An 18,627-nucleotide genomic window follows, 5' to 3' on the forward strand; every position below is an offset into this window, starting at 1 on the left:
AACATTTCTCTCCGTACTGAAGGAACACTTCGAGGAGAGCTGTCTAAGTGGCCTGGCCTCGGTTTCCAGCTATTTTTGCATTCCAGCACAAGACAATGACTTAATTGTTGAATACCACAGAACTGGAAAACTGGAACTGAGAGTCGAGGGTGAAAAAGGCAAGTTCAGTTATTGTGTATTTCATCATATTTTCTTGATAAGTTTCAGCTGGGTCTAACAAGTTCTAGTTAAATGTTGAGTATAGGCCTGTGTTCAGAAGTATTAGAATATATCAGTATATTTTAGTTGTCACGTTAAGTCAGACTGAAGTCTGTAAATAAAAGAACAAATGTATTTCTTATAACACTGGATGACATTTAACAATTAGGATAAAACTTTTTTAACAAGGTAAAATGTGAATGGGAGCACATGCTCACCAAAAAGAGGGGACTATTTGACCCTTACAGAAAAACCACATGAATTGCACGTGTTTCACATGTGATCTCATGGGTTTCACATGGGAATTTACATGGGATTCCCACAAAATTTTTCCAAAAGCACACAATTCCCGTTTGCAAAACACGTTTCACATGTGACCCACATGTGTTTTTGCAAATTCATGTGGTTTTGAATTCCAGGATTCTGTGATGGACTTCCAGGGTGTTTCCCTGGCTATGGCCTGAGACGGAATAGGCAATACACTGGTTTGGAAACAGAATCTTTATGTTTTAAACTACAACCGAGAAGTCAATAGCCAAACTGAACTAATAGTGCAAAAATGTCACTATTTTTACAATAACGTTCAATTTTATTTCGTAAATTAATGCTCTTAATGCTCACTTTGTAGCTATTGTGTGCCAATTATAGTTCCATATAGTTTTCAGACATAATAGTGAATTTTTTTATTGTTCTGCACAATTTATCCCTGTACTGGACAAGCGGTTTGGAAAAAGGGTGGATGGATGATACAATATAATACAGTTGCACTTCTTTCCCCTTGCCTTTTTGTGAAATTTAATTTTACCCCTATATTTTCTCCTTCTTCATCTTTTCCCCCTCCATATTTTGTAGTGTCTCTCTCTTGTTCATATTTTAATCACTGTCATAAAAAGATTAAAAATGTCATAAAAGGCATTATAGGCAGTTACTCTTCAAAGAAAAAAGGCCCAATCAGGTTGGATATTGAATATACTGAATCGTATGAATGGCAGAAGACTGAACTGAGATAAACAACAGGTTTGACCACATGATTAAAGCTTCAATAGTTGTTTCTTTTGATCAGTAATAGTGCTCATTCTAATGGCTCTTTCCTGAGCTGGTCAGTGGGCAGTGACTTCCTTCCCCTCTCCGTGGCTGGACCGCTCATTCACACGGTTTAGGAATGTGTTATGAATACCATTCAGAATACTAATCTTTACGTTTTATACGACAACCAAGGAGTCAAGATCCGAACTGAACTCAGTCTACAACAGTGAGTGTCACTGTAAGGCTCTTTTTTTATATTGTGGTTCACGGTTTCTTTATGCTCAGTTTGTAGTAATTGTGTGCCAGTTTTGTTCATGTCATTTTCAGATAGTGAATTTTGTTCATCAGTATTTACTCATATTTCTTTGAGGATAAGAATCTCGAAACTGGGACTCGTACTACTTTATTACTTTGCTGTGGTATTGCAACAGTCTTGATTGTGAAAATGTTGAAATGTTTTGATTGTATTCTCAATGCAGTATTGTTTCATTTTTATTACTGTTTCACTGAAAAAGAATGTTATCTGTACACTTTATGTACACCCAGTTTTAATGGGCGGCTGTCAACTAGTTGTTTAACTTTGGTGGTGACGAAACGCTCTTTTCGTCAGGCAACTGAGAGTTGAATGAGTTACTATATGTATATATACGCACACACACACAAACACACACACACACACACACACACACACACACACACGCACACACGCACACACGCACACACGCACGCACACACACGTTTACTTAGCTACTGGGGACATTCCATAGACGTAATGGTTTTTATACTGTACAAACTGAATACTCTATTTACAATTCTACTTCACCCTATACATAACCATCACACAAAACTGTAATTTTTAAAATTTAATTACTTTATTTTTATACCAGATTTACAAATGAGGACGTCCCTAAAGGGAGGTTTTTGGAGACTTTTTCAGGCTTTGGTCACTTCTGGGTAAATTTGTCCCCAAAATATAGTAGGTACACACACTCATCCTCATATTGATTCAAACCTTTAGAGTTTCTTTTTTTTTTTTTTTTTTTTTTTTTTGGTGGAACACAACAGGAGAATAAGACAAAATACTCTTTTTTTTTTCATTTTATTCTTTCATTTTCATTTCCGATTATGCCTAATTTTATATTTCTTATGGGTTTGGAATGATATACTGACAGAATTTCTATTTCTGGGTGAACTATCCCTTTCATTTTACAGTTTTTTCCGATTGTACATGTGCAAAACTCTAACTACAGTCTGCACTACCAACAGTCGCCTGAGCTAAACAGTTCACATCACCTGCAAAACTCATTCCAAGCAACACAACTCTTAACACATGGCTCAAAACAGGCTCAGTGCGGCCAAACACTATGCACAACCCTCACTGAGATAACACACACTGTCACTCAGAACACACTGAGAGTAAAAACACTAGCATCAAACACCAATATAGAAAATACAAACTTTACATCTTTACAGTTTGAACAATTTCAGTGACTTCATACAAAGTAATATTTTCTTCAAAGAAAAGAGTGACATTCTTTCACATGATTTATTTAAATTTTTAGAACATAACAATTCTTTAAGGTAAATGAAAATTAGTTTGCTTCAATAGTCTGTAGTAATTTACGGAATTACAGAAATGAGAAAAAAAAGGTAGAAACTAAAAGTACATACTGTAATTCAAACAAATAATCAACGCATATATATATATATATATATATATGTGTGTGTGTGTGTGTGTGTGTGTGTGTGTGTTCACTAACAAGTCTAAAACAAGACACCTGCTTAGCCTTTCAGCTGAAATTGCAATCAGCAGTGTTTCAAAGGCACAAGGCTGAAATCTATTCTGTTTTAAATGTGTGGTTCACAGTTTTGACAGCAGTGTGTTAGCATTTGAACAAAGTGCTGTAAATCCACAGTGTTGTACAGGTTGTGGTTAAAGTCATGGGATAAGTGTGTAGAGTTTTGAAAACTGTGTTCAAGCAATGAAAAACTAACTAGAGTTTGGTCCACATGAACTGCTGCTGTACAGACTGTAGTTAGAGTTTTGCACATGTGACTCCAGTTGTGCCCACTGTCGTTTAGCAATCGAAAAAAAACTGTAAGTCAACTATTCTTTTCAGGATGACTAAAATGGTGCAATACCATTTTAACCAGTAGGGGGCGTCACAAAACAAAGTTACTAAGTTTATTTATATAGCACATTTCATACACTATGGCAATTCAAAATGCTTTACATAAAAAGGAATACAAATAATCACAAAATAAAAGCAAGGAAAATTAAAACAGTTATTCAAAGTGCTTTAGAAAGGAATTAAAATAATCATACTATGGCAATTCAAAGTGCTTTGCATAGAAAATAAACACAAAATAAGAGCAATGGTAATTAAAACAGTTATATAAGGAATTAAACTTCTCATCCGGTGTATCTTTCTTTGCATATAGTTTTACTCTGACACTGTGTCTGTGGTGTTTATTTGGCGCGCCTAAGAATTCTCCGGTGGACCTGATTTCCCTATAGTTGGACAGGAGGAGTTCTAGGACTGATCTCAGGTTCACTGCCCCAATTCAGTCACACCGAGATTCCTGACTTGATTTTTAGTTGTTTGATCCCTAGAGTGAAGGCTTGCGTTCACCTTGAGAACTTCATGTTTGTTTCCAAACACAATGACTTCAGTTTTGTCTTTGTTTAACTCAGAGCATTCAACTGGGAATCTGGCTTGGGGGGTTTGTTAGACTCTCTACAGTAGCAAAAAGAGTGCGTGTGTTATTTATGTTGCTGTTTATAATATTTGAGAAGAAAGTCTGTCTAGCTTTGCCTAGTTCCACATTGAAAGCATGAAGGCTGTCTTTATAGATGTTATAATGGACTACAAGTTTTGTCTTTCTACATTGTCTTTTCATATTTTGCACTGCTGTTGAGTTTCTCCAAGATGCTTTTTGTCTGCCACTCTTCTTCCTGACTTTCACAGGAGCAATATCATCAATTACACTCTGTACCTTTGAGTTAAAGGACTCAAGGAGAGAATCAACAGAGTCCGCATATATGCTTGGGGTTAAAGATATGGCCTTCATAAATAGCACACTAGTGTTCTCATTTAAGCATCTCTTCTTGACAGACACAGATCTAGCTTCAATGGCAGGAGAGATCAATATGTCAAAGAAAATACAGAAATGATCAGAGAGTGCTACGTCCTTAATAACAATCGATGAAATGTTTAGACCTTTACTGATAAGTAAATCTAGAGTGTGTCCACGATTGTGTGTGGATCCGTGTACATGTTGAGTCAGATCAAAAGTATTATGATTTATTTTGCCAAATTGGTTTCTGCATTATCTATGTGAATATTAAAGTCCCCAGCAATAGGAAATTATTGATAACAGTTGTGTAAAGTCATCAGCAAAGGCTGGAGAGTATTTTGGAGGCCTGTAAATAACGATAAGTGAAATGCGTGGAGCACCTTTTCACACAATGCCCAGATATTCGAAAGATGGGCAATTCCCAAATGATACTTGCTTACATTGATAGACATCTTTAAATAGAGCAGCTAGACCCCCACCTCTCTTAACAGCTCTGCATACACTCATAAAAGTAAAGTTAGGGGGGGCTGCTTCATTGAGGACTGTTGCACTGCAGCTGTCTTCTAGCCAAGTTTCATTTAGAAACATAAAATCCAGATTGTTTGTGGTTATTAAGTCATTGACTAGAAGTGATTTATTTTTAAGTGATCGGATGTTTAAAAGTGCTAACTTGACAGTATTATTTTTTTTCCCCCACAGCAATCTTAGTTTGACATGTAACAGGCAGCAGATTAGATGGGTTTGCCGTACGGCTTGAGAAGACCTTAGACTTTCTATCATGTAATATAACAGAAATAGAGAAAGATACAGGCACACTGGGTTCCCGCTTATTCTGTAAACATTTAAGAAAGTTACTGTTATCATAGCGGGGACCCAACACATATCACTGAGAGCTGGTATCAGTTGTTTCTGGTTCACCTCGAGCTGATGGAGGAGGGTGTGGGCCCTGGCGTTGTGGCAGAGGCCGAAGAGCTCTCACAGGGGGAGGGCGAGCAGGGCCCGCAGGCTTTGGTGGTTGCCCCTTTTTGGTTGATATCTAAGGGGGCTCGCAGCAAAAGGGTTGGGATAGTTTAGTTCCAGCATACACCAGTTCTTCCATTTTCTCTGAGAAGTGCAAAAGTGGAGATGCTGCAGAGAGGAAAAACATGTCTGGTGAGAGGAGCTGTTGCTCTGGTGTTTCCGGCTGTGATATGTTGTCCTGGTTTTCCTGGCTGTTTTCCAGAAAGTCATCCTTGGGTGCTGAATCTTGGAGCAGGTCTAATCCGTCACAGTCTGTCTGTGGTGAGCTCTGTGGGCAGGGCTCAGCTGAGATTGTGTCCGTGAGATTGTGTACTAACTCAAACTTTTTTAAAAACTCTTGCCAGCAACTTTCTTTTCTATGTGCATTTCCAGTGATCCACCGGTCTCATCTATTTCACCATGACACCAAGACAGACAATAAAACCAACTAAAACACTTCATGCCAACACCACAACAGCTGCTCCGGGGTTCCTGCCCTCTTTACTGGACAGGATTCCTTGTGAGTATATCATATGAATCCTCTTTTTAGCACCTGCTCCACGGACCCCTATCTAATTCCACACCACTTGCACATTTCTTGCTTCTCAATTTTCACTTGCTACAAGTTTAACTTGCCCTGAGTTTCCTGGCTGTGGTCTCGCCTCATCCTTCAGATGTGTTTCATGGCACTATACTGGACCGCTGCTTTGCTACCGTGATGAAAGATGGAATATTGTTGTTTTTGTCACAACAGTGCCAAGATGGGCCATCTATGCTATATTTGCCGCCATCCTCCTGCTCATTTTTATCTGCATGATATGCTGCTGTGTAAAATGCTGCTGCAAAGGGAAAAAGAAGAGGAAGAAGAAGCTGGACCAGAAGATCAGTATGAAAGGGATCTCAGGAACTACAACCGCAGCACTGGTGAGAGATCGTCCATGGTTGTGAATGCTGGATAATTTTTTCTTCTAGTCAGCAATAAGTTTAAATGGAGAGCGAGCAAAAGTAATCTTAGAGAAGAGATATCAACATGTCACAAACTCGTTTTTCTAAGAAATCAAAGTTGTTTAAAGTCAAAGATAACTCAAATACTTCCATGCTTTTAACATGACTTTTATTGCTGTATAATCTTACAGTATATCAATGTATCATTTGTGTCTGTTTTTATTTCTCCTGAGAGATTTTAAAAGGTGAGGTGTGTAATTTCTGTGGCAAGATGACAAAGAAAATACAATTGTTGTTAAACAGGTTTCCTCAAACACTCCCATCATCTGCTATTGGTTGAAAAACCATAGTCCCGCCTCCAATCTCACGCCATTGGCTGTCACTTTTGCTATGTGAGGTTAATCGAAAGGTCAATAATAATGCAGCATATACCTTGGAACGTTTTCTGTTAGCATTCCCATTCATGCCAAAGGGATTCCAGTGTAATCATTACACAGTCCAATCATTACTTCACCTTAAAGCGGAATATCAGAGACAAAGTTGATATTTAACTCTTTCCCCGCCAGTTTCTTTCATATATATATATATATATATATATTTTTTTTTACTAGCTTCATGCTTTCTTTGTACTCTTTCAAAAGATGTGTAATAGCGCCCCCCACTATATAACAGTCAAAACATGGATTGCTTGAAATTTCAGTCAATGGCGGGATAGAGTTGTGTCACAAATGACTGAAAAATACCATCAATGGTGGGGAAAGAGTTAACATATCTGAGAGCTCCTTTAAGTTTGTGAAAATCAACCTCTGGGCAATAAAATATTCCTCTGGGTGGCATTCACTAAGGGGATTCTGGATGTACTGACAGGTCCAGCTTGAGGCAGAGGATGTGGAGTATGGATCAGACCAACAGAGGGGAAAACTGCAGTATTCACTGGAGTTCAATGCATCCATTTCAGAGGTAAATGCAACACTTTCACTGATTTTACAGTGTTGCCCTCAACTGGCAGGAAGTATGAACTCATTTACTTTCATTCACTTAGTTCAGGGGTGTCCAAACCTATTCCTGGAGGACCTGACTGTCCCGCAGAGTTTAGCTCCAAGTACCTAAACACACTTGCCTGGAAGTTTCTAGTATAACACAAAGCTGCCTGGAAGTTTCTATGTCTAGTTAGACTTTGATTAGCTGGTTCAGGTGTGTTTAATTGGGATTGGAGCTAAACTCTGCAGGTCAGTGGCCCTCCAGGAGCAGGATTGGACACCCCTGACCTAAGGCTGAATCTGAATTTGCCCCCTAAACCCTCAATCACTATTTCCTACATTAGTCCACTAATACAGTTTGAACGAGTGAATGAAAACGAGTGAGCGAATTCGGACAGCCGTTGAGCGCACATCGGTTGTACACTCGTTATTGCGGTGCAATGTGGGATCAAATGAGTGCACTCAATAAAGTCCACTATGGTTTCGGACACCACTACAAATGGCTGTCCCCTCAAATAATGCCATATTTGAGGGCATAGGGGGCGATTTCAGATTCAGCCCTAGTTCATACATCTGTTCATTCCAAAATGCAAATATCTTTTGAGGAAATAATCAGAAGTATGCACAATGCACAAACAGAAATAGCTATGTCTTGAATATTATAAGCAGAAGTAGAAAGTATGATATTTACATTGTTATTCTGTAATAATAACCCGAATGACACTTAAATCTTCACTGAATCTATGAAAATGAATATGTAGTGACCAAAGGTATTAAACCAAATCAAAACTAACTTATGTTTTATATTCTTCTAAGTCACCATTATTTGTCTTAATTTTTATTGCTCTGCTTGCTCAAGACACTCTATCAATTAACCAAATTATATTTTTTCCAGTCCAACTCTTAATTTAAAACTTGTTTAGAAAAGAAAACCATACATAGACAGAATATACAGTAAGCCTGTTAATTGTATTTACTGTAAAGTCTGGTTGAACCGGAGGTTGCGACCAACTTTACTTCAGTATTGTGACGTATTTCTGAGCGAAACAGAATAGTGAATTATGAAAAATAAATGGTGGGGCTAAAAGAACACTATTCCAGTGAGGAAGAAATTCACAGATTTTGACTAAAGATTACAAAGACAAACATTTTTTTTTTTGTGCATGGATGAATTGTTAATGACAAGACTTGGGCACTAACAAAGTAAATAGGATATTGAATTCATGTGGACTTTAAGAATAAGCATTTAGATAAAACTGTATTTAAGATCATAAACCTATATGTACTGTACCATGTTTCTCATCAGCTGACCGTAGGAATAAAAGAAGCTGCCGATTTGAAAGCGATGGATTCAGGAGGGACATCTGACCCTTATGTGAAAATCTACATTCTTCCCAACAAGTCCAAAACATTTGAGACGAAAGTCTTCAGGAAAACCCTTAACCCTGTGTTCAATGAAAATTTCAAATATCAGGTAAACCATAAAGCATATAAAATCGTTCACTATCATAAGGTCATATATTCATGTGGTGGAAAACTGTTATCAGCTCGAACAATGACCTGATGCTTGGTCAAGCTCATTAAAATGTAGTTGTTAACTCTTTCACCACCATTTTTTTTTTTTGGAAAAAGTTGCCACTTTTTGCTTGTATATCTGAATATGCAATATATCAAAAGAAAGAACAGAGCCTGTGCCTTTAAACAAAAAGCCTGTTTATTCTAGCTTCATGCTTTTTTTTATATAAGCATTTGAATGTGGGTAAGTTTCATGAAAAAAGCTAGCCTGGCTAACGTCAGACCTCGTCTAATTGAGACGTGGTCTGGGAACCACATGTTCATTTTCTCGTATTTGAGGCGTGGTTTACGAATGCCCAGAGCCGTTTATTGGGCGCTACGAATGTCAATCAAATGCGCCTGTACGTAGCTTATAGCCAATTGTTTCAATTATACCAGATGACGTATGTAGAGCAACAGAAATTCAGCGAGGAAGAAGACGATGGGTCAGAGATTTATGTGTACACGATGGCGTTCAGCTATCACTATCTAAGGCTGCATCGAAAGGTAACTTCACGTCTGCTGCCATGTTGGATCCATAGATATAAACAAACTGCTACTGTGTGTCGCATAGACGTCGTCATCGTCTTGCTGCTCCCTCCCCGTTCTGTGATTGGTCCCCTCGCTGAGGCGAAAATCTGGTCCATGGAATCCAGGCTGCCTAGCAGCGTGAATAAAATCGCGCTGCGCGCAAGGCAGCATGGGGAAACCCAGGCTAGAAAAAAGCAAAAAGCTAATAAAAACGAGTTTTTATCAACGACTTCATCCAGATCAGATTCAGAATGATGATCAAAACATAGATTGATTAGATCCATACACATCTCCAAAGCTTCACAGTCGTAAACTTTTCCTGGGTCGACATTTCATTCAGTAACATTAGGCAGTTTTGATGCTGTTAAATGGTGATATGCTTACATATTGCACACTCTTGTTTCTGCTTCTTCTTCACCTGTGTTTTGATCAGGAGATTCTGTACTCTTTCAGAAGAAATGTCATAGTGCCCCCTACAGCATAACACTGAAATCACAGAAAGCTGGAAATGTCCAACAATGGCGAGGAAAGAGTTACATTCACAGCCTAGTTAGAGTAACTAAACACTGATATGTTGTTTTCACCACTTTTATTTTAGATCCCTCAGAAGGAGCTGATTGAGTCAATATTGGTGATGCAAGTCTATGACTTTAACAAATTCTCCAAACATGACATCATCGGTGAGATCAGACTGAATCTGTCCACGGTGGACTGGAATCATGTGATCGAGGAGTGGCGTGATCTGAGCAAAGCTTCCAAACATGAGGTTCAGTTCAGTACTTCAATCCACATATGTTGTCAAGTTCAATGTAATTTTTCATGTGGCTAGTTCATTATATTCATCAATTATATTCATATGAAGTGCATCCTCTACTAAAGGGAAATAAGTTGGGGGTCCCAGAGTGTTGTTTTGCCCCTTCTCTTTCTATTGCTTTGGTATGGCTTAAACTATTGAAAGAACCAAATCTTTTGACAATGACTACAGTAGGTGGATTTTGTTTCCATCACGTCACCATAGAACATCATGTAAAATTCCCTGGAGCAACCTTATGTTAAGTGTCCTACTCAACGGCACAAAGGTGATAGCTTATGCGTCAACCCTTGTCCAGACCAGATAATTGGTTGGGTCAGGACACCCTGGAAATCTATGATTTGAAATTTGTCTATAAAGTCTACGATTTGACCCCATGCACGTCAATAGGTTTAGAGCTAAGAGCATTCTCTATGCATAACGTGTCTGCTAACTGCATCTTTCATCTTGTGCCCATATAATAGCAAGAGCATCTGGGAGAGATCTGCTTTTCTCTTCGTTATGTCCCGACCAGTAGTAAACTCACTGTGATCATACTGGAAGCCAAGAACCTGAAGAAGATGGACCAGGGAGGCTCTTCAGGTGAGACACTCACATACTAAAATGTCCTCAAAAGTCTTGTCTGCAATCACTCCTGATTGCATCTCAACACTATATAAAACATAGACTCTTTGGAAAACCATGCCTCTACCTACATTTTTGCATGGCTCCTCGTATGAAACTACGTTATGACCTCAAAACACTTTTACCATAGTGCATGATTTGTAAACTAATACATTTTCAGGTCTATATCACATAATCAATGGGTTTCTGATTTAGGAAACTTTGCACTTGCATGTCACAATAAAGGAGCTCAAAGTCTTGTAGAAGCAAACTAAATGTGTAAATGTATAATTAGGCCTGAACTTCTTTTACCGTTATTATTTCCTCTTTATTCCATTAAATCCCCTTTAAACCATTTTTCAAGATATGGTTACAGCCTTGCTTTCAAGCAGCTATAGAGTAGGTTTTACATAGAAATTGATTAATAGTTCTGTTTTTGTTTTGTTCTGTAGACCCTTATGTGAAAGTTCAATTGGTTCTGGATAAGAAGAAGTGGAAGAAGAGGAAAACATCAGTGAAAAAGCGAACATTGAATCCATACTTTAATGAATCTTTCACTTTCGAGGTATCGTTTGAACAGATTCAGGTGAGTAATACCTAGAGACTGCTTGTTTATAGATGAATCAAGGGTCCAAAATCTGGATCCATTGTACAGATCTTCAGGACTCATTGTACGGACCCCTAAAGGGACATACAAATGGGGGAAATTTAATTTCAATGTGTTTGCATTCGCAGGCACACTTTTGAGTTCCACAGAGGAACTTTGAGTTTGCTCACGAAACTTCTTGCATTCTTTGCAAGCTTTGTTTTTCAGAGGAAGGCAAAAACTTTGCAAGCAAAAGCATTGAAAATTTCCCCTCATCTCATATATTTTCCATTTTCCTGTCCTTTTAGGAGCTTTGTACCATTGTCATGTTCTTCCTTAAATTTTTGCCGAGTTTTCAACTGAGGTGAAAAAAAAACAGTTTTTATTGCTTTGGTTTGATTAATTTCGGTGAATAAAAAACAACAACTAAGGTTGTAATATCATCCCTAAATTGTGATTTCAACCACGTCAGGCAACTTCATTTCATTTAAAGCCGATTTTACTGACACTGGAGTAATTTTTTCCACTCATTATTCCTCATACAGAAAGTCCAGCTGGTCATCTCAGTGTGGGATCATGACAAAATGAGCAGAAATGATGCGATTGGCAAGATCTATCTGGGCTGTGATGCTACAGGAAACCAGCTGCGTCACTGGGCGGATATGCTGTCCAACCCACGCAAACCTGTGGCTCAATGGCACACATTACTCTCTGCTGAACAGGTGGACACAACGCTGGCCTTGAAGCATACGTTAAAGATCCCATTTACAAACAAAAACTTTTGAGAAACCTCTACTAACATGACACAATGTTCACAACCAGAAGTTGTTCCCATTCCTTTATGCTTTGTATGCCCAGACTAAGGACCAATAAGAAAAAAAATCTTATTTCTTGCCATTCTTTTTTATTTATTTATGACAGTTCATAAGGTTTAAGTGGAACATTTAATTTCCTTCATTTTCAGAATTTTGGAAGTACCAGAATAGCATGGGAAGTAACTAGAAGTAGTGATGCTACATTTTAAAATAGCAAGCTGCTAATCACAACAAGCTGTTTTTTTTTTTTTTTTTTTGAGTAATGTAATAATTACGCACACAGCTTTACAGTTACAGAGCCAAGAGAATAATCACATTCAGTCTCATACATTGTCTTCTCCAACATATGTAGTTGTTTGGAAGCGCAATACATTTAAGTCAATCTTTCATATGGATGGTTCAAGTAAATCAAGCGGTTTAAAGAATGATTCGCCGATTAATTTGTGTCCCTGCACATAATTTCCTGCTATCTATTTTATATCTCCTTTTTTGTAGTTATATTGATGCTGTATTTCAAGTCAGTCTTAACAAAAATGTATTTGTATAAATAAAACCCTAATTGAGATCAAAGCCCTTCTCATGTATTAAAGCTTGGGATATTTTTTTTTTTTTACAAACAGTCAAGAGCATAAGTTTGATTTTGACATTGGTGATTTTATGTTCTCATCAATTTCATGATCTCAAAGCCTTTATTTGTAGATTTTGTTGCCAACCCACTCATATATCATAACAACATTTTGATTATGTAAACCAACACAATGACATTACAGTTTAGCTTTCTGTACTTTACGCTGGAATATCTAAACAAGCACGCATTCATAACTAAGAGACAAACGTTATTCAGGGACTGAAATGAAAGTTTTTAGTCTACATTGACTTCAATGAATCAATTCTGTATGTGTATGTAGAGCACTTACAGGCAGGGTGTTTTTCAGGTGGTTAGTCTCATTAAATTTGTCATGAAACTGAAGTTGAGAGCCTTTTCTTCCCTATTAGGACTTATATCAGAGTGAAACGTCTTCTCAACATAAATAGGGCAGAACTTGAATTCGTCAACTGGGAATTTATTAATTGGTTGGATGGTTGTGGTTTGCTATTGGTGGATCTCATGTGAGTGACAAGTTGTTCCTCCCTCACGACAGTAAACATGAGAGAAGAGAAGAGATGTCGCTGCAAGAAGGAGGGGAAATTATTTTGATTAAAGATTATGAGGACACATGAATAAAAAAAATATGATGTGCACAGATAAATTATTTCTTATTAAACACTGCATTATTCCATAAAAAATGTATATATATATATATATATATATATATATATATATATATATATATATATAATACTTTATCATTCAGCTGAACTGTGCACGTATGTTTTAAACACTTATCTTATGTTCTTACTCCGTCCATGCATTAAATGCACATCAGAGAGCAGTTTTTAAACACATTTACTTTGACTTCTCAGGTAATGTCAATGGAAAGACCCACAACAGTGGTTTCATTACATATAAATATATTTTAATCATTTGATCAAACTTACTGCAAGAGACGATTCAGTAGTCGCTGGATATTGGTAGGGAAAGTCCCTAGTGTCCCTGTTAATTTCTACACCTTTGCATTCAGTGCTGAGGTTTAGAAAACAGACGCGAGACAGTTGTATCAGGTTTGCCGTGTTCACACACACACGCACACGCATGTTGATTTCTCTTGTGAATAGAGTAAGCACAAGATAAGGGTGTGAGTATCAGGCTGTCAGCACACTTGTGGGCCAATTACAGCATTTTAATGAGGTTTCTTCCTTTGAGCAACTTTACAGAATGCTAAAGGCTGGAGAATTCATTAGTTGCTTTTGCACAGGCACGTTTTAAACGCTCAGGTACATTTTGAAATGCATAATTCAGAATTCTTTGTTTTTATCTCACCAACAAGTACACTGGAAATGGTAGGGAACATTTTTTTTAACCTTTTTCCACATGTCCAAAATTTGTTGTATTTTGAAATCTCTATCTGAATGAAACTGAAAAAAAAATATATATATATATTACATGAATAAAAATGTATAAATGAATAAAACAATTCTGGAGAAAATGTGAGCCCATTATGTGTTGTTGTGCAGTGAACACTGTATAAAACTGTTATTTATTTTTAAAATAAAGGGTTTATTATAAATAGTTATCTATAATTATCAATTTATTTAAAATGTATTTAAATTGATTGACAGCAAACGCATTTATAATGTTATAAAGGATTTCTGTTTCAGATAAACACTGTTCTTTTTAACTTTCTATTTTTCAAAGAATCTTAAAAAAAAGTTTCCACAAAAAGATGAAGCAGCAAAAACTGTTTTCAACATTGATAATAATCAGAAATGTTTCTTGAGCAGCAAATCAGCATGATTTCTGAAGGATCATGTGACTCTCTGGAGACTGGGGTAATGATGCTGAAAATGTAGCTTCAGCATTCAATTAAAATATATTCAAATAGAAAACAGCTATTTTAAATTGCTATAATATTCCACATTATTACTGTATTTACTGTTTTGATCAAATAAATGCAGCCTTGGTGAACATAAGATATCTTACCAACCCCCAAACTTTTGAACAGTTGTGTACATTTAACCCTTATCATTTTACTGATTCAATTTTAAAGCATCTAAGTGGCTTGTAAAATAAAAAAAATAAAATAATAATAATAATAATAATAAAAACTACCTTTTATGCTTTTTTGTTTTTGTTTCACACTCTGAGGAAAAATAGCCCTCAAAAGGAACAATATAAACCACACTTACATCTGATTTGAGAACAATTTCCACTATCCAGACCATTTCCGTTAACCATCACGAAGGAAACCACACAGCAGGTTTATGATCAGCAGAGATGGTAAACACTGTTGACATGACCTTTGGAGTCTTTACTTCTGGAGATCATAGTGCAGTTTTGATCTCTGATCAAAGGAATATTCCTACTACAGTTTGCCATGCTGTGCAGAATAGCCACCTGCAAATCCAGCAATTGCCATAGGATTAAAGGAATTAGGATAATGGTAGAAATGTAATCAGATTACTTTTTCAAGTAATGAGTAAAGTAACGTATTAAATCTACAACAAAATATCTGAGTTACTTTTTCAAATAAATAAAGCAAGTTACTTTGCTTTTCCATTTATTGCCTGACACCTTTCCTATAGATGAAATGAACATTTAATAATTGATGATCTTTACAACAGACATGAATCAACATTGAACTGACTGTAAATCTGCTTTGAAACAATCTGTATTGTATAAAGAGCTATACTGTATAAATAAATGTGACTTGACTGTCCCCATGTTAAGAGAAGTCGGGAGTGAGTGCAAAGGCGTTGTGTGTGAACATGATGTTATTGTAGTTCTAGACTACATGTGAGCAAGCATTTACTCACCTCACTTGCACAAAAACAGATTCAATATTCCTCAAAATGAATAAAAAGAGTGAAATGCAAATTGCAGAAACTGCAAAATATTACCCAAACTTGCAATAATTAATATTTTAAAGAATACAAATATATTTAATCTCACTTTAATAAGCAATGTCTTTGTTTCTGACCTTTGATGACACAGAATGCTTATTCATACCAATAAGCAAAAATTACGTTAGAAAAACATCACGTTTGTGTTTAATTTAGCAAGAGTAAGAGTGTTGAACCAAAATCTCACTATATTTATGTTATAAATATCTCATACAGACAGACTAACACATACATTTCAACACACTCAAATGCAGTTTAGTGTGATAGTGTAATGTTAGACCAAGTGAAACAGCGCTGTGTTACCTCACAAGTTTAATTTGTCTAATAAACTGACCTGTGAGTAGTAATTCTGCGTGTAGTTCGGTAGAATTAAATGTCCGTATTCCTTTTATATCCGCGGGACTCGCGTCACGTGTGGAGCTGATAGCTGTCTCTTAGCAATCCCGAACTGCTTCATATCACAGTCATGATAAAAGCATCGATGTATTCAGTCATCCATAAACATTATTAGATCGGTCGGCTTGACGTTGACGACAAGATCCATAATTCTTAGCAAATGTTGCGTCATCAATCTACGCCTTTGTTATTGTAAATAGGTTAGCGACCCCTAGTGGCGAAAAATGCCATAGTGTACGTTTAAGGCAAGTCATTTCACTTAGCGGCCATCTTTGTAGCGCCTCTCGGGCAGCTATTTCAGTCAAGCAAGCACAGCTCCGATCTCTTTGAATGGGGAAACATCAAATTCTCCAAAGCTGGCCTGAGAGCCTGATAGCCCAATCACCTTTGAGTGTAAACTAAATGAGCCAATGCACATTGGCGTGCGAGATTTGTATCGCGCGATCCTCCCCGCAGTGTATACAGTATAAATACAGAAATGGCCTTTTTTGCTTTAGAGCCTAGCGGTTCATTTGTTCCTGCTCTATTCAGTTACCTGAGTGAAGATCACAAGTGTCTGCAGTGCTCTTCGGGAAGATTGGCACACTGCAGGCTGCACTATAATCCTGCAAGCAGTGCCGCGGCCATTTCCCCTGTGCGCTTCAGCACTCCCACGTGTCGGGGCTTAAAGCACACTGAGGGGCTTTTGTGGATAAGTCATGTACCCACTGCGGGAGGATGACCATCTTGGTCTTGCGGTTGAGACTCGACTACCTCAAATGAGGTGAAGTCCCCTCACCTATACCCAATCTAGTTCCACTTCTGGCCATCAGAAGAGGGCTACTTAGGTGAATAGCCAGGGTGGCCTGAGGGTTACATCCAAGGCCTCCTCTAGCACACCGCAAGCTGTAGAGCTTCTGGGTGAGATTGCTGGTCCTTTTCATGGGGACCAAGCATTTCATTCGGAGGATCAGATGTTGATCGCTGCATCTAGGGCGAGCTAGAGTACTCCGGGGATGAAGACTCGGCTGCGTTGCCCACTTCGGGGAGAGTAGCATTGCCCGAGTCTGAGCCAGAGCTGACGGCTATACTTTCCCAGGCCACCAAAAGCTTCGGGCTCAAGTGGACCCCTCCACCGTGTCCCAAATGCTTGAGGTTGGATGATTGGTATCTTATTGCGGCCCACGCTGAGAACCCGCTCCAGTGCCATACTTCCCAGAGTGCATGAAGAGGTCTCTAGACCATGGGCGGCACCTTTTCCTGCCCAAAACGTTCTGGTGCCTCTTCCCCCCTCACCGGCCTCAACGGCAGGGCGGCCATGAGGTACGTGGAGATCCCCTCGGTGGGGCACGTGGTTGCGATGCAATTGTGTCCAAAGAGCGCTGCCGCCTGGCAGGGTAATCCGCATCTCCCATCCAAGGCCTGTAAGTTCTCGGCCAAGGCTTACAGAGTCATTGGACAGGCCGCCTCCACCCTGCATGCCATGGCTCTCCTGCAAGTGTACCAGGCCAAGGAGTTGCAGCGGGGTAGTTCTGATCCAGGGGCTTTCGTCGCACGTAGGGCAAGGTTCGTCGCACGTAGGGCAAGGTTCGTCGCTGTGCTCCAATGGTGGTCATGTACTCTCTTGAGTAGGTACTTATTTTGAGTAAGGAATTTATTAATGACCACTAAAAAGTATGTTCTATATAGAATGAGTGTGTGTAGTATAAATGTAATCTGGACGTACTGCAAATGCCATGTTTTCATTATCATGTGACCTACCAGTGTCAACTCGCTTCACTGTCATTTACAAATCCTCTCCCATGTCCTCTTGGGATAATAAAGTGTCTATCGTATGCACACTTCAGAATCTTGCCGGAAGTAGAAGGTCATCCGGGTATTTTTGGCCTATTCACTTTGACTGTGAATTCGGACATACTTCTTTTGTCTCATACTGTTTTTTGCCTACTATATAGTAGGGAGGTATGCCATTTCAGATGTAGCCATAGTAATATGAGGGCACCGAAAGCCTTTAATTGAACTTTCTTCTCCTGCCTCCTATTCTTCTGCAGTCTAGAATGGCAGCACAGCTGAAAGGTTTATTTGAGCTGCATCCTCTACTGTACAGGTGTGAATTAGCATTTCCTTCAGTAATGTAATGCATTACTTAAAAATAATAATTAAGTAATGCAATTTGTTACTTTTTTAGGGAGTGACCAAATATTGTAATGCATTACTTTTAAAAGTAACTTTCCCCAACACTAATATTTACTATATTATCAAAAATACAGTAAAACAGTAATATTATGAAATATTATTGAAATGTGAAATATTATTATAAATTGAATTTTCAGCAACATAACTTCAGTCTTCAGTGTGACATGATTCTTCAGAAAACATTTTAATATGCTGATTTGGTGCTCAAGAAACATTTCTTATAATTAACAATAATGTTGTGCTGCTTAATATTTTTGTAGAAACTGTAATCATTTTTCACTGTAACTTTTGATCACTTTTTTGGTCTAGGCTGAAAAAAATATATAACTGAGATAAATCCAGTTTTGCTTCATGCTCTTTTAAAGTTAAAATTGCAAAATCCATTTGTGTAGGTTTTTAAATGAAACAGTAATTAAATAATTAAAGCGT

The 18,627-nt window shown here is 37.9% G+C and overlaps 1 protein-coding gene across 3 annotated transcripts; it reads left to right on the top strand.

Moving 5' to 3' along the window:
- Positions 1-1,328: 1,328 nt before the first annotated feature.
- syt8 (synaptotagmin VIII) lies at positions 1,329-12,702 on the top strand. 3 transcript variants are annotated; one of them, XM_081356227.1, is made up of 9 exons: positions 1,329-1,450; positions 5,695-5,821; positions 6,056-6,225; positions 7,114-7,206; positions 8,533-8,700; positions 9,910-10,077; positions 10,587-10,704; positions 11,178-11,311; positions 11,857-12,702. In XM_081356227.1, the coding sequence occupies exons 2-9, from the start codon at positions 5,722-5,724 to the stop codon at positions 12,094-12,096; spliced, it is 1,191 nt and encodes a 396-aa protein (XP_081212353.1). In that variant the 5' UTR covers positions 1,329-1,450; positions 5,695-5,721; the 3' UTR covers positions 12,097-12,702. The 3 variants fall into 3 exon arrangements, with proteins under 3 accessions (XP_081212353.1, XP_081212352.1, XP_081212354.1); XM_081356226.1 differs by having other exon boundaries at positions 1,344-1,462; XM_081356228.1 differs by lacking the exon at positions 1,329-1,450 and adding an exon at positions 5,477-5,583.
- Positions 12,703-18,627: the final 5,925 nt, after the last annotated feature.

The sequence above is a fragment of the Scardinius erythrophthalmus genome (genome assembly GCF_964197995.2).
Source record: "Scardinius erythrophthalmus genome assembly, chromosome: 24".
NCBI lineage: Eukaryota > Metazoa > Chordata > Actinopteri > Cypriniformes > Leuciscidae > Scardinius > Scardinius erythrophthalmus.